Source organism: Centruroides vittatus, unplaced genomic scaffold (assembly GCF_030686945.1).
Source record: "Centruroides vittatus isolate TY-2023 unplaced genomic scaffold, ASM3068694v2 contig_577, whole genome shotgun sequence".
NCBI classification, from domain to species: domain Eukaryota; kingdom Metazoa; phylum Arthropoda; class Arachnida; order Scorpiones; family Buthidae; genus Centruroides; species Centruroides vittatus.
Genome location: NW_027122345.1, coordinates 623,464 through 641,372, shown reverse-complemented (window position 1 = coordinate 641,372; position 17,909 = coordinate 623,464). Strand labels below are relative to the sequence as shown.

General features: G+C 30.2%; 1 protein-coding gene across 2 annotated transcripts in view; it reads left to right on the top strand.

Annotated features, from left to right (window-relative positions):
- The window catches only part of LOC136979092 (ankyrin repeat domain-containing protein 16-like), a 33,960-nt gene extending 19,211 nt beyond the window's left edge, over positions 1–14,749 (top strand). For both annotated transcript variants that reach the window (XM_067275003.1, XM_067275005.1), the window contains exons 6-9: positions 3,851–3,999; positions 6,589–6,747; positions 11,861–11,939; positions 14,668–14,749. In XM_067275003.1, the coding sequence (XP_067131104.1) occupies positions 3,851–3,999; positions 6,589–6,747; positions 11,861–11,939; positions 14,668–14,732 (452 nt within the window). In that variant the 3' untranslated portion in view covers positions 14,733–14,749. The remainder of the gene's footprint in view (positions 1–3,850; positions 4,000–6,588; positions 6,748–11,860; positions 11,940–14,667) is intronic.
- Positions 14,750–17,909: the final 3,160 nt, after the last annotated feature.

The window sequence follows — 17,909 nt, the reverse complement described above, 5'->3', positions numbered from 1 at the left end:
GTTCTGAGCTATAGTGTCTTTATCATTTTGCAACATTTGGTATACTGTGCTGCCTCTTTCATATACTGGATCTTTTCCTCCCAATTGTGTAATTTCTTTATACAGGTATACCTTGTTTCATGTCGGTAATTGGTTCCGGGAGAGGTGACGCAAGTCAAAAAACGACATAAGCCGAATTTACTTGTGTAGTTACGACGTAAGTCGAAACTACGACTTACGTCGTAACTAAATGCCAATAATGGAGGAAACGCCAATAATGAGCACTTAAAGACTGCTAAATAAGACGACAACACAGGAACACAGATGTTTTCATGTTTTGTTCTCTAAGATTTATGATGATTATATTAACATTTACTGTAAATATACATATTTTAATATGATTTTATGTGCTTTTAACACTTTCCTAGTGATATTACGACTTCAATGTTTGTGGCGGACGGATTTAAAGTTGAATAAACTGATTTAAACTTGATTTTTATTTTTCCATATACTTTTTTGACAAACAACGTATAATCGGGAACGACGTAACTCGAGGTATACCTGTATATAGGTCCAGTGTCTTGTCATATTCCACAACTGTGTTTCTAGACTCAGCTAGAGTATCTTTTCTGGCCTGTGGTGGTGATGGTATAATGTCATACATGTATTTTTACTTTTCTGGCTGTTATAACAGAGGGAAAGTATGGTGATCCAGCAAAACATTACCCCCCCCAGATTTTTACATTTTTGAACTCAAGACACCTTGAAAAGTCGAGGAATGCAAAAAAAATAAGGGGATAATTTCTGTTTGTGGGGGGGGGCACAATTTTGTTCACTCTGTTTGAAACTTAATAACTCCCGTGCATTTTGTTGAAAATTTCTGAAATTTTGCAGGGAGGTTTGTGTATTATGGAGATTGATGCTATTAAATTTTGGTGCTTAAAGGTTGTGGGGGTGGGGAGATAATGGTGTTTGTGTGTATCTCCAGTAGGGTCAGACTTAATGATGATTTTACTTGTTATTAGCATTTACAATTTTTTATAAAACTCATCCCTACTCTCAAAATTAAGCTTTTTGCCAATTTATAATAGTTAAAAATATAAAAATTTTTAAAATAAAATATGATAACAGATGGAGCCACCTAATGTTGCCAGGAAAGTTAGACAACTCATTGTTCAGCCATGTTCAGTAATGCAGAATTCTTGATAAGTCTAGTTATGCTGCAATGTTGAACTCGTTCCTAACTACTGCTTGACTCCTCCCACCACTAGAATTCTAGCTAGTTCAGTCAGCTTCTTTTATCTATGCTAATTTCTACTAGACAATCAAAACAGTGGGAAATGAGAAACCCTAATAATAAAATATGTTTAGTCCAACACAAGCAGTCATCTTGCAAATCATATGACAAGACAAAAACAATGACGTCACTAATTAGGAGGATGTTTACCCATTGCACCAATATTGAGGATAAGATCATAGAGCTTTAAGCACATAAAAAGAATAGCAACAATACATGGGTACTCAATAAAACTTTTAGAACATTTAGTAAAAGAAATCCAGCAATGAGTTGCATAACTTTCCTGGCAACATTTGGTAGTGCCATCTATTATGATATTTTATTAAAAACAATTTTCATATTTTTAATTATTATAAAATGACAAAAAGTTTAATTTTGAGGTTAGGGATGGGTCAGTAAATTGTTTGTCAAAGTGTTTATCTTCATCGGTGTCATCCCTAAAATCAATGATTGTACTACCAAATCAAATAAATTTAAATATGAGAATTCAGTAAGAATAACACTTGTAATCATTTTACCCATTCAAGAAAAAGTTAGTAGAAATTTTTACGAAAACTACATTTGCAGCACTTATAACTTGACAAACTGTTTTTACAACAAATTCTTGTAAGCAGTATTTGGTAATGGAATGCTTGTTATGCAACAAATTATTTTGTATACACGTGTTACATGAATTTGTTATGATAGATTTTATGCAACAATTTTTCTTAAACATGGATTGTAAAAGTTAAAAATGTAGCTTGTTACTGATTATAAATAACTTTGTGCAATCAAACTTGTGTATGACTAGTAGCTTGTAACTTGTTATAAAATTTTTTATTTGGCATATTTTGCTTGTAATTTGTAACTTGTGAAGCATGTAACAACTAAAAGCATTTTATGCAACAGAGCCCATACTATGTTGTTTTTACAAAACTTTATACATTTCAAACAGAGTTACACTTATCATTTTGCACTGTTGTATAAGTGTAATCAGAAAAAATAAGCTGTAAAAATTATATGCGATAAAATAACTAGTACGTGTTTATTTAAAATTAATCATTTCTAGTCAGAACTCCCACCAGTGATCCAGTGAATAAAGCCACTGAACACTGGCAGTTGGTCATGGGTTTGCACTCTACCAACAGGCTGCCCAATCAGACTTTTCTGGGTTTTCTTTATGTTAGTAACACCAAAATAGGAGCCAGTTTCCCGTAGAAAGGCCTCTCTGAAGGCATCCCCATTGACAGAGTGCCATATTGTCATATCTCATCAAACCAAACCAAACCTAGTCAGAACAGACATAAAAAATATGAATAGTTTTTTACTTAATTAAAACACCTGGGCCATGTTCAGTAACACAGAACATCCAAGTTAGAATTCTGAGTGGCTTAGTGGGTGGAGCTAAGAATGTTCTGAGCATCGTTGAACAACTATTCTTAGTTAGAGAACTGGGCAAAATGGTGGATGAAGTTAAAATTATGATTGCGATAATTGTTGCAAACGAACTGGTCGAAAAGGATGAAGTAATCAGTACAATTATTTAAATAGAAGCTGCGTCAGATTGTGATAAAATTAATGAAGCAATTATTAATTGTAATCAACGAAATGGACCATTATCTTTCGTTAAAATATATTTGGAATCTGTTATACCGACGTATGATAATTTTACATTTCAAAGTCATTTTAGAATGAGTTAATGATTTGAATGAAAGAATAACTTTGTGATTGTTATAATAAATATGGTTTCTCAAATGAGATCCCAGTTGTTTTTTTAACCCAAAAATTTAATATCCAGAAAATGGACTGTTGTGTTGCTGTGCTGTTCCACTTTCAGGGTAAGACCATATGGATTTGTTTTAATTCTGTTTAAAAAATGTTTATATCTGGTTTATTTTGCCAAATAATGAAGATAGCATTTATGTATCTATTATATAATGTGATGTTTTGAGCAAATTCTGGCGTTATTTTGCTTTCTAGTTTACCCAGAACTAATTCGCAGAGGTCCCAGAAAGGGGGTTATCCATTGGTACACCTTTCTGTTTTATGTAAATACTATTGTTGAATTTAAAAATGATGTATAGCTTAAAATATGTGCTATTTCTAAAATCTTATGATGCAAAGCATCGGATCCTACCTCTCTCAATAAAAAATCTCTTAATGCACAAAAACATTAATTCAGTTCAAATGTAGAAAGCTATAAGATGAACATTGTAAATGAAAAACATGTATAACTGTCTGAAGCAGAACAGTCAAGCTGTTCAAAAACATTTGTTATTTGTAATGTACTACTGGAATAAAGCAAAGGTTATCTATGTGATTATTATTTGTACATTTTTTCAGTTTGAATTTTCTTTCCTTTTTCAATTAACATAATTATCAATATTATGATGTTTGATTCTGAAAAATATGCTATTATTCATTACTGTATTTAATTTCCTGTAATGTTCTGGATTGGCAGCCAATGGCTTGTGAACTTCTACTGGTCCATGTATTATTTTGAATAGCACTGCTTTAAATAATTCATTATATATACTGTATATTATCTAAATTAATATCTAAAATTTTTTCTAAAAGACATTCTAAATATTTCAGCACTTCATGGAAAATTTCATGTGGTTAATTTATTATTGGACAAAGGATCTTTTAACATAGATGTACAAGATAGTTGTGGAAGTACACCTTTTATGGATGCTTCTAGATCTGGACACACTGAAATTATGGAATTATTAATAAAACATCAGGTAACTGAGATAATTATTTTCAAGAAAATAGAATTAGTATTAAATGTTTAAAGTTTTATATTTCTAAATTTTCAAATAATACTATATTTATCATTTTTAAAATTAAATTCATTTAATTTCTTAAAGTGCTAATTTTTAAAAGGAAATGTTTTTAAGATACTTGTTTTTTCAGCTTCAGCAGTATAGAATAAATAATAATCAGAATAAATTCTCTGAAAGCCAGAATTGCATGGAACAAATCTTGAAATGTCAATATTTTATTTCTAAGCTAATTTACTATACAACATCACTATAATCTGCATTAAATACAAAATTAACACATTCACAAACTATTTTACAGAAGTACAGTACAAGATATAGATAAATATAAATTTATTGTAATGTTTTAATATCTCTATTCATTCTGTTTTTAATGTTCAAGAAAGAGAATATAAATCAGGAATTTGTGAAATATTAACAGATCAGTTTTTCTACATATATTATGTCTTGTGAACTTGATTTATGAACTTTTTAATATCAATTTTGATATTCTTTAAATAAATTACTTCTTAATATCCATCATCATATAGACCAGGGGTTCTCAAAGTGGGCGATACCGCCCCCCTGTGGGCGGTGAGTAAATCTAGGGGGGTGCTGGAGGCAGGGTACTGAACGGTGACCAAAGGTAAAAGTTCAGGTATCTGATGGGTTAGGGGTGATGGGTATAACTTTATGGAACAAAGGGGGCGGTGGATCGAAAAAGTTTGAGAACCAATGATATAGACAAAATAAATATCAATTGATTTGATTTTATTCCTGTTTTTATTTTAGGCTTTTTGATTTAATGTTTGTTTTAGTCTTCATCTTTGACAAGTTTTAAATAATAGAAATTAATAATGGGGGTATAACCAGGTTTATTTTTCAGTTGGAATGTGCCAGTCATCATACTGGCAGATAGCATAAAAAGTTTCAATAGTACTGTACATACTACTAGTGAAAAGTTATGAAAATATATTTTCTAATTGTTTTTAGATTCGAACATACACCTAAGCACTAATTTTCCAGCAAATAAACGTAAACAAACTTACACTTCGAAAGTTTTCAGCCACCAATTTATTGGCCTTCTTCAGGAAAACAACGGAAAAAAAAGCATTCTATAAATAGAAGAACGCCGCATTGTAAATTTCAAAAGATCGTAAAAGACATCAGGATTCAAGTGGCTGGCAACAAAATCGTCACAGCTGTTTACCGCAAAGATACATACTCTCCCCATTTCATACCAGCCAATTCAGCTGATCCATGGTCTTATAAAACTTCTGCCTTTCGTGCACTGGTAGCCAGACCCTATATGCATTCTACATACTCGTCGGATACGCAAAAGGAGCTTGAACATCTCAAACAGGTAGCATCCAACCATGGATATTAGCGCAGCTTTATTGACAAACTTGCATCAAAATATCTCGCCCAGTCATCCAACATCATCAACAAAGCTGAAACGAATCGGGTGGTCTTAAACTATGAACCATTGCTACTTCGCATCTATAGAAGGATTGCAAAGAATAGAAACGTACTCCTGACCTACAAAAGGAAACCCAACGTTTTCCATCTTCTGTCAAATGCGAAGGACAGAGCTAAGGACGCAATGGCTCCTGGGATTTACCGCATCCCCCTACATGACGAGAGGTTTGACAGAATACTGTCGTATATAGGATCCACATACAGATCACTGCAGGCAAGACTAACAGATCACAAACACGACATGCTAAAAGGAAACACCAATACTGCTTTAGCTCGTTATGCCAGCGATCTGGGGATTTCCCCCTGTTGGGACCAGGCCAAGCTAATTCACAAGGTCTTTGACTGGCCATTTAAAATTTTAGAAGTGGTGGAGATCTACAAGGTTAGCAGGAATGGAACCTGCATCAGCATCGATGTCATTCCTGTTTCAACAGCTTGGAAACACTACCTAGACTCATAAAATACGTCACACACTATATGTCACAGCCTTTTACAATCTTTTGAAATTTACAACACGGTGTTGTTCTATTTATAGAACGCTTTTTTTCTGTTGTTTTCCTGAAGAAGGCCAATAAATTTGTGGCCGAAAATGTTCGAAGTGTAAGTTTGTTTACGTTTATTTGCTGGAAAATTAGTGCTTAGGTGTATGTTCAAATCTATATATACTGTTCCAGTTTTTTGGAGGAAGTTATATTCAGTACTAATTGTTTTTCTAATAAAAACATCTAAGTATAATTTAAACATATTATTGGTGCATGTATACTAAATGTATAAACATATGCAAACTGCAATATATCATGTGTCCTCATAAGTTCCTTTTGAAATAGGATGTGGCCTTCCAATTAAAAATTTTTCCATCTCTAGATTAAACAAATGTATTGGATTATTTTTTCTATGGGTTTTGTAATACTATATAAAAATTTGTTTATTATTATTATTATTATTAGTAATCAAAATTATAATACTTTAAGTTCATCTTATGACGTGTTAAATATTGTATTAATATCCTATTTTATAATATACATTTTTATTACTGTAATATTTAAATTCTATTGTATTTAATTATTAATTAATCTATATTTTATTTTTTAGGCTGATTTCAATAAAAAAGACATTTTAGGAAGAAATTCACTTCATTTAGCTGCACAAGCTGGAAGTTTGGATGCTGTAAATTATTTAGTTAATAATTGTAAAGTAGATCCAAATAGCCTTTCTGTAAATCATCAAACAGCATTACATTTTGCAGCCAAGGTATGGAATATAAGAAATTTTATCAAATTTAATATTGTATGAATATTTATAATAGTTATCACAAAAATAAGATTATTTCATTGTACAAAAACTGATAAAATTTCGTATGTTCACTCTAATATAAAAGGTGTCCCAAAATTTAATATGGGACTTAAATTTTGTGCCATTGTTCTCCAATTGGGATGGCAGTGCCATATGAAATGACATCTTCAGTAAACACATTGCAATTAGTTAATATAAAGTGATACACAATGGAGGAGCACATAATGATTATCAAAATGTATTACAACTACAAGGAAAGTTTTTCTATGACTGTGTGCATATTACGTGGTATTTTTGGTTGGAGAAACATGCCAAATGAAATGAGTGCAAAAACTGTGCAAAGAACAACCAATGCATGCCTAATGAGTCACAGATTGGTGTGGATTTTGAACTGGTGGAGTGATTGGACCATATTTCTTTGAAAATGAGGCTGGAAATGTAGTTACTGTTAATAGTGTGCATTATTGCGAGCTGATATCATCTCGCAATAATGTCACTGAAATCCATGCTGTCCAAATGATATCAGAGTTTTTGTGGCCTCATTTGGACAGCATGGATTTCTGTGACATATGGTTTCAGCAGATGGTGCCACTTGCCATATGGCACACAAATCAACCAAGTTGTTGCAACAGAAGTTTCATGGATGATTCATCACACACAGCAGTTATCAGAATTGGCCACCAAGACTGTGTGATCTGACACTGTGCAACTTTTTTCTCTGGGATTTGTAAACTCGAAAGTTATTGCCACTGAAATAAGAACAATTTGTGAATTGAGAGCAGAAATTTGAAAAGTTATCCATAAAATTGGGCTGCAATTGTGCAAAAATGTAATTGAAAATTTTGTCAAAAGAATATGAATGTGTCAGAAGAGTCATGGGGGCATTTGTCAGATATGCTATTCCATATTTAATTTAAATGTTTACCCTTTAAAATGATGTAACAACGTTGCCCATTAATGAATAAATAATATGTTCTTTTTAAAATTTAAATCTTGTATTACTTTTGGGACACACTATACATAGAAATAAAACTTCTTTGCAAATATAAACACCAATCGAAACCTGATGCTTAGCAAATAGACACCCACAACTGCCGTAAATAATCGGACTATATTTTGGAAATAATTATAAATTACAAATGAATTTATTGTCTTTTCTTCCAGTTTAATCTAAATTAATTAATTAAATATTATAATTATTAATTTTAATATGAGATGGCACCTAACACCTCCCTCTAGTGCCAAATTCATTTGTAATTTATAATTATTATTTCCAAAATATAGCCCGATTATTTATGGCCAGGTTGTGGATGTCTATAAACTTTTTTGCTTTTAAAAGTTTCAATATTCATTCTTTTATTCTTTTATTCTTGCATTTACAAGTTTTAGAACTCCAGTTGGAGAAACCTAAAACAAGGATTTAAATTTCAGAATAGATTTGTTTGAAAGAATAAAAGATTAAAATTGAAAAACAATGTCTTTAACAAATTTCTTTAATTATGCAGATCAGGTTACCTCTTAGCAGCCTAAATACTAAATTATAAATGTATAAAATATAATTGTTTTTAAATCCATCTGATTTACTTCAAAATTTCTATTAAATGCAGTACCACTATTCACACATGTAACATGCAGTACTATTTTAATTTTCAGACATTTTCAAGAATTAAAGTTGTACTCTATGTTAAAGGTCTAAGTAGTATGTAGTACTGTGGTTTATTACAAGTGCAGTTTTCAGAGAAGTGTAAAATTTCTATTTAAATTTGCTCTTATATTCACTAGACAAATCTTGTACATCCAAAATTTATCAGCACATTCAATGTTCTTGCTCTCATTTAGCTTCTTCAATATTTGAGTTTCTTTTCAATTTATTTTTGATTTTTTTTTTTTCTATAGAAGTTCTTATGATTTCTAATGATGATACACAACACCTACATATATAACATTTCTTCATTCCTTTCACATGTAATAAGTATTAAGCATGTTTCTAATATATCAAGTATGTTTTACATGTTTCTAATATATCAAGTATGTTTTACATGTTTCAAACCTTATTATTTCTTAGTTGAATAAATAAAATCAGATTCCTTTTGAAGACTATCTTACTCTGTGTCAATCTATTTAACTCTTTGTAAAGATCCAGTTTTAACTAGAAATAAAGTATAATGGAATTTTTTTACAGTCGTTAAGAGCAGTAAATCTTTTAATAACTAATGTTTTCATTCATATTTAATGGCTTTCCACAGGTTCACAAATTTTTAATTGAACAATTTAATGCAAAAAAGAAACAAATTTTTGAGAACATCAAACAAATTTTAAATTGAAACATAAAATAACTAAATTAATTAATAAAAATACAATAACATAAAAATAAATGTTATAGAACACCAAACGATTGCATAAATATCGGGCTATAATAAATCATTTGGTGTTCTATTATATACTCATTGGGCATTGAGATGTTGTTATTTGTAAATAAATGTTATCCTCAAGGATAGAAAAAAAACAAAGGATAAAAAATAAATACAGTAGTGTCTCTGTAATCCAACATATATCAGACTAGCAGATGTAAGATTACAGCAGGTTGTCAGATTACTGGATTTTGTATGTATGTACGTACTGTACATTAAAGAAAAATGCATTTGGTTTACAGGTTAGTTTGTCATATTAATCACAGTTGTGACTGTTTTGCCAACCACACATGCAACAAACAACTAGTGACTGACAGTATACACATATAGTACATCAGTCTCTCTATCGCACCATCCTGCAGTGTCAAATTACAGGACGTCAGGCTGGCGAGCAACAGACTATAGAAACTCTACCATATATAACTTTGAGATTGATACCCAATAACTAGTAGCTACCCTGTTAATGTCCAATGATGAGTTAACTTGTCAGGAACACATAGCATTAGAAAAAAATCAGTCCTTAAGGACTGATTTTTTCTAGAAAATGTTTTTCTATGAGCTCAAATTTTTTCATAAGTTTTTATCCATGCAAAAAAGTTTTATAACGTTTTTAATATAAGGAACGTTTTTATTACATATCACCCCAACTTTACAATTATCTATTTTTGTACATATTTTACTTTATTATGTATTTAATTTTTTGTCATTTGTTTTTCCTACCCTTGAGGGTAGCATTTATTTTTGTTGTTGTATTTTTATTATTTATCTAATTATTTTATGTTTCTATTATTTGTATTTATAATATTTATTTCTGTTATTTTTATTTTGCTATATTTGTTTCAATTTTTAATTGAAACAAAAATAGGGTCCAATTCTTGCATTCTAAATTGTTCAATTGAAAGTTTGTAAATCTGAAAATGGTCATTAAATATGACTGAAAACATTAGTTATTAAAATTTTTTGCTGCTCTTAACCCTTAAGTACTGATGTGCAGTCTCTGGGACTACATCAATTTTTAAAATCCTATTTTCTCTTTCTTGGCATGCAGATAAGGCCCAACACTTCAGTAACTTCTAGTCATGTCCATGTCTATGTCATTCTGTAAAATCAGGTGTTTCAGAAGAGATTAGTTTTTCCTGTATGATAGGCACAGTCCCAGAGACCACATATCAATGATTATATAACTATTCTTGGTACTGGTTTGTGCACATGTTTCATAATGAATAAATTTTTTCTGATGACTCAAATTCCTCAAATGCCCATAAGCATTTTGGGATGTTTCTGGTTCCTCATATATATTGCATTTCAAGTAAATCAACAGATGTGTCTCAGTCAGTGTTGCCACTCTTACAAAACTGTTCACCCAGACAAAACTGTACCAACAATAAAATAATAATTATTTTTGAAGCCATTCACCTGGACATTATGTCGATCAGCAACATTAAAATGTATATACTCCACCAGCATTAAAACGTATAGCCTCTAAATAGCTATGAAATTTGTCCTCCACGACTGTTCCATTGTTCTCTAAACATGTCATTTAGATTTATTTTCAAAATTAAGTCAGAAATGAGTACTGCTTTTGAATCATACTAAGAATTGCCTCCTCCCAGAATGGGAATGAGTGAGGGTTTATTTTTATGGCATTAAAAAGGCCCTTTAAAAATATTAAATGTATATTCTTATCAATTTTGTTTATTTAAAAGCATTTTTTCTGAGTTATTCACTTGTAACACCTTATGTGAAACACGCTGTATATATATATATATATATCTAAAAATAATGTCAATTAAAAGTTCAATATTGTTCTAATTATGTTTGTATTTTAATCCATTTCTGTTTGCATAATGTTAAAATGACCTTGTTTCTTCCATTTAATGTCCTAAGAAACATATCCTAAGTGTTAAATATCATCTTATTTTAAAATTAAGGATTAAATCTTTCACAAATTTTAGTAAAATTTATTTATGCATAAATCATGTTTTTAAGTGAATAGTGATATTCTATTTGAGAAAAATTAAATTTCAGATTAAAAATCAAAGCGGTGATTATCATTCTGTTTATATTTGACCATACAACTTCATTTCTTGTAGTAATATGAAGAAAATATCTTTTATAATAATTACAAAATATAATAGTATTACAAACACATATTTATTTAAGAAACATAAAAATTTATTTTGATGTTGCCAGTTGTACCAGATAAGCAGCAATTTTTTGTATTATATGAATACTAATAATTTTATAAAACTTTTCTTAATTAAGCAATTTGTAAATATATATCCTGTCATACAATATACTGTATATTGTTATATTTCATGTTCATAATTAAAAATCAATAAATTAATATGGTTTTTCATACTTATACAATGTATATTTAAACTTGTTATAATTAATAATAATCATACATGTAACAGCTACTAAGTTAACTTGTACTCAAAAATATTTAATTAATTATTACACCTTTTATTATTTTGTCAAGTTTGAAACAGGAAAAACAATTTGATTTATATATTAAATATTTAAAACTTGTTAATTGTGAAGGACTTTATTCAAATTGATAATGTGTATATTTCTATAAATAAATTTATTATTAAACTGATAAAATTTATTTTGTATTTAAGAAATAAACTTATTAACAAAATGTAATATTTTGTTAGGAAGGTCAAGAAGATGCTATTAGTTTACTTCTCCAACTTGGAACAGATTGTAGTGTTATAGACTATAAAGGAAGAACTGGTAAAAAAATATTTAAATTACAAAAACTTTATACAAATTTTATAATTTATTTTTAATATATTTTTAAGTTAAGTTTCTAAATATTTATGGTTTAAAATAACAATAAAATGAATTCTTGATGACTTAAATTTGTCAGAAATGTCTAATGAAGTAAAAAAAATTAGGAAGAATATAATTTTTTACAAGTAACAATAAAAAAACATTTATTTAGTCAGAAAAATTACAATAAAAATTTCATAAAATTTCAAATTAAGTCTGTATCACCAAGTTTAGTAAAACAGAGAGAAAGTATCATAAAATTATGAGAGTTTCTGGAACAATGATGATTAATTAATATTGTAGGAAAATTTCTCATTTCAGATTAAAAAAGGAGAGATAGATAATTAGATGTGTCTAGCAAGATCAATTGACTCATATTTATGTAATAAACATCACTTCTAATATAAACTGTAATTTATTTTTGTTCAAGTTATCTGAAAGCAGGTCAAAATTTCAAATAAATTTGAATGTAAATATTTATGGAGAATGACATTACAATTTACTAAATTCAGATTACCAAAAATTCTAATTATCTGACTTTGAATTAAGAAAAAATTTGCTGTTAAATATTATTTTAAACTTTAAATATTAACAGTTAATTTATGAACATCAAACTGACTGTTTTTTTCTTATCAAGAACTTTTTAGTCATATAATTCTAATCCTTTTATTAAATTTATCTGGGTGTTATAGAATTAAAATAGAAAATTATGAAAGAATATAGGAATATAGACTTTGGATTGATCACTTAATAATGTAATTTGAAAGATTTGAATGGAAGTTGCAGAGATATTGAGCAGCAGGTACTGGTATAGCCAATGTGAAACAGTCCCAGACAGTCCTAGTACTTTCATAATTTACTATGAAAATATCTTGTAGTGGAGAACCTGAGGTCTGGGACCATACTGCCTAATTTTAAGTAATAATATAAAAAAAAAAATATCTCTTAGTGCTCTCAGAGTGGAAAGAGGTCTATGGGCCCCACAGAACTGTACCCTACCAAAAAAAAAACCAATAATATCTCTGATTTGATTTGAATCTTTCAAAATATCAAGCTGAAATACATTTTCCATAAAAAATAACAAGGAGCAAGGAGAGTTTTAAATACATTATTCTTGATAAATTTTTGATTTATTTAAAATAAAATAAATGTTTTAAGAATGATATTGCAATTCTTACATCATTTTGCTATTACAAAGAATCAATGACATTAAATAACTGATATGAGAATTTGTGGTGAAGAATAATCAGGTCCATTACAATTGTCCCCACAGACTTCTCAACAAAGAGGGACCTAGCAATATTTGGGATCCCAAACTAAAAAAGTTTTTAAGTTGGTAGGAAAGCATATGAAATTTAACACAAACTTTTGTAAAGAATATTGCTGGAATGTAAGAATGCTGGTTATTCAGTTACATTTTGTCATCACTTTCAGTTTGTATTGTTTCTGAAGAAACACTATTTATCCATCAGCAAAACTGAATAGTAATATAATCAACTCCAAAGACACCCAAATTCAGTTACAAAAACAATTTATCAGCTGAACTAACATTTTCAACCTTGTTTAAAGGCCATTCTCAGATTCTTAAGATCGAACAGAAAATCTGAATATTAATATCAATATTCAGATTTGCTTGTGGATCTGTAGCAGGTAAAAGGTGAACTCTTCAAAAAGTTTGCAGAGTCGCTATGGTCTTCCCCATTGCGGCCCTGAGTATAGTAATTATTTAATAATTGATATAGTATATATTATGTAATTTTAATAAAACTTATCTAGTACAAGTAATTGAGAAGATAAAGTATTTAATACCTTTATTTTTGGATGATTTTTTAAAAATCTAGTTGAAAAGATATTTTTTCTACAATGTTTAATTATGAAGAGACATTCAAGTACCACATTCTATTATAAAATACATTTTAACCTCTCTACTTCCTCATTTAAGCAATTGTAAGCACCTTGTTGACCCCTTTTTTCCCTAAATTATATAAGATTGTGATCATGTGCATTATTGATCTAAACTTATACAATGGGGAAATAAACTAGATATGACAGATTTTGTATTATAAATTTGGCATAGGGAAACATCAATATCACCAATTTTGATGATAAAATAAAAAACAATAATAAATCTTTTCAGTTTTTTTAACATAAAATCTCATGACATATTCAAGTTTTGAGAATATGGGTAATGCTCAAGGAGATTTAGAGGATCAAGACACGTGCTTCCTGTTTTTTTTTTTTTTTTTTTTTTTTTTTTTTTTTTTTTTTTTTTTTTTTTTTTTGAGAATGTTGTTCAATTTAATACTTTTGAATTATTTTATTTACCTAATTGATGTCATGTGATATGTGTTGTTATATTTATTTTTCTTTTAAAGTAACAAACCCAATTGCTTTGATATCAAAAGGGTGCTGCAGCACCATAAGCATCCTCCTGGATATGCCCTTGTAAAATCTGAATATTTGAAACAGTTTTATGAACATATTTGAATGTGCTTAAAATTAGCTCAGCAAACTTATGAAAGTATTAAGTCTATCTTCTCTTTTTACACATGAACAATCATCAAGTTTTCTTTTACCCTATCTTCCTAAATGCTTTTCTAATATTTGAATGTCATATTAATAAGTTGTATTATATTGATAATATACTATATTGTAGTATTAATCATAGCACTTTTTTCTCTTCTAATAGCTTATCATATTGCTGAAAGTGTTGGCCATAAGAAATGTTATGAACTATTGAAGGAAAATAACTAACTAACATCAATATTAAATTTTAATGATAGAACACAATAGATTATAATTTAAAAATTTCTATTTTCCTTTTTCAATGTTTCTTTATTGTAAAAATAAATTAAATAAAAATCATATTAAAATGAATTAAAAACTGTTTTTAAAAAAGAAAAAAATAAACTTTATTTAATGTAGAAACATTGTTATATCTTTTACTATAATTTACATAAAACATTAATTTTAATTACACAGTGGATCATAATTTGCAATTTCCAAAAGCTGGAACTTATACCTATGTTCAAAAAAGTCAACCTAAGTACTTTCCCAGCCGTGAAATATATGATTTACTAACGTTTTCAACTACGTTCACTAGTCTGCTTCAGGTCTAACTAGAACTCATATTTTTTAAATAAATGGAATGCTTCAATCATCTATTCTACTCCTGGAAAAGTACTTGGATTAACCTTTTTTCGAACAGTAATCACAATTAAAGAATACGTGTTCAGAGCATTTTGTAGAACGAACTATTGGGCTAATCTTAACCAAACTTGATATAGATACTAGAGGTGGGCGATCCAATTTCGCTTCTGGAACTGGGACTGTTGGAACTGATTCAAGTGTGGAACTATTATTTAAGCTAGACCAGGGGTCGTCAAAGTGGTCGATAGCGACCCCCAGGGGTCTATGTAACGTTATTTGGGGGGTCGATTATCAAGCTCTAAAGATAAGGGGGAGTTAAGGATCAAGCTTATCCGTGTCACTGATTGTCAGTTACAAAAATTATTAACAAATATACGATAAATAAAAAAATGCAAAATTAAAAGATATGTATCAAAATAGTAAGTGTTTTGTTTTACTTGTAACACAAACTTTTTGGTGGGGGGGTCGATGTGAGGTTTCGAAAACTTGTAGGGGGTCGACAGTCAAAAAAGTTTGGCGACCCTTGAGCTAGATTCGGTTGGAACAGTTGGATTAGACCAGTGGTCGCCAACCTTTCTGATCTCAAACTCACAATTTTGAATCCAGCAGACTACTCATGAATTTTTTTTAAACGATACAAACATCTATAGAAAAAGGGGGCCGGATGGCCGAGCAGTAAAGGTGGCAGCCTACCGCTCTGGGGAACCCGGGATCGAATCCGAGTGGGTCGAAAAATCCCCAGGAATTTTTCGGGGGTGGTCCGTTCGGATATGTCGGGCCCCGTCCCTCACCACCCAGTCGCCCCATTGTGGGCCTGGCCAAACCCATAATGGGCCTACTAAAAGAGGCCCTCTTAGTGCCCACAGGGCGGAAAGAGTTTAAAAAAAAAAAAAAACATCTATAGAATAATGATCACAAAAGTTCCATTTTACTTTATTAATATGAAATTCCTTGTTTAATTATAACAAATAAGTGTGAAGTTTGTCGCTGCTTGTTTGAAATAAGTTTATTGAAATTTTCGTAATTTCCTATCGGGCGCCCATACATTGGTGCACTTTATAAAGTACCCCGCGCAGTAATTATTACATCCGGAGTTATTAATCGTAAATTTCAAAAATATATGTAATAAAAACCAATTATAAGAACATTATCAGAATGCCTATAGCTACATGGGAAGTTTTTCTCGTAAATAGCGAGTTTAAAGAAAAATTATTAGAATTTGTTTGGTTGATTTGGTATAATGGCTACGCGATCTGCCCAGGGAATGCCTCCCGGAACGAGTTCTATGGAAAACTGGCCCCTATTTACTAACCTGAAGAAAACCCGGAAAACTCCATGTGGACACCCGTTGGCGATGCACGTACCCACGACCAGTGTAGACTAGTGCTAGTGCTACTCGTCAAAGTAATAATATAGGGACTCTCAGTGGCATAGCATGGTGGGGGCGGCAGGAGCGGCAGGGGCGGCCCGCCCCGGGCGGCACTTTAAGGGGGCGGCAAAATTTCACAATAAATAATAATAATACCTAAATAAGGGGGCGGCAAAATTTTCCTCCGCCCCGGGCGGCTGACACCCACGCTACGCCACTGGAGACTACTTCGCGCTATATCATTGTCGCGGTAATTAAGTGAATAAAATATTTGTTTTTTTTAATTATGTCCTTTTTTGTATAAATTATATTTAGTTTAATATTTTAAAAAATTTTGCCAATGAATGGCGCTACATGTAAACCAAGCAAATTCGATGTAGACAAAAATTAATTAATATATAGAAATCCAATCAATATTTTAGGATGGTATGTAACACGTTATCTAAGTTAGTAGTATTTTAACGGAACTGCCGAGTTTCGTAGCAATTGGTCGAATGACCTAGGAGTGTACAGCGAACAAACATCATTTATAGATGTAGATTAGTTATTCATTTTTATCACAGGAAACTTTTTACTGATGACAAAAATAAAAATATTTATTATTAACCGAAAATTTGTTCTAGCAGGTCGTGGTCGTATAGTACCGAGGTATCACTGTAGGCCTTTTTGATATACGCGGTAGCATCGAGAGATTAATTAACAGCATTAATCAAATAGTATACCAAGCATCAAAGAGAAGAAAAAACTTCAAAATAGTATTTTTTTATTTTTTATATTTGAATATATCTTTATTTTATATTTGGTATACTATTTAAAACAATGCAATAAAAAAAATATTTTATTTATGATATTCCAGTATACGTGATTACAAAATGACGGATTTTGCAAAACAGGATTAAAAACAAAATACAAATTTTATTTTTATTAAAAATGTCTAAAGTGTAAAATATAGTTTAAATAAGTTCATTTGTTAAGTCATGGAAAAGCAACACTTTGGTGATCTACCTAGGTCAGGGATGGCGAACCTTTTCGAGTCCGCGTGCCATGTAAGCATACTTAGCTTTAAAGATGTTAATGCGCGCCAATGTCTTAGACCAGTGATTCTCAAAGTGGAGGTCACGACCCCTAAGGGGGTCGTAAAAAATATTTGGGGGGTCGCTGAAAAATTGATGCCAAATCAATTTTTTTTCAAATATTTTATAAATTTACTATAGATTCATGTTTAGAAATAGTAGAAATAAAAAATATATAAAATAATTTTTACTTAAATAAATTGCACATATAAATAATAAAAACAATATAAATATTTAAATACGAGCCTAAATATAATATTCATAAATTTGTGCGCTATTGGGGAATTCCCCGAGTTCCACTCTCTTCCTAAACAACGATAGAACAGCGTTGTCATTTGG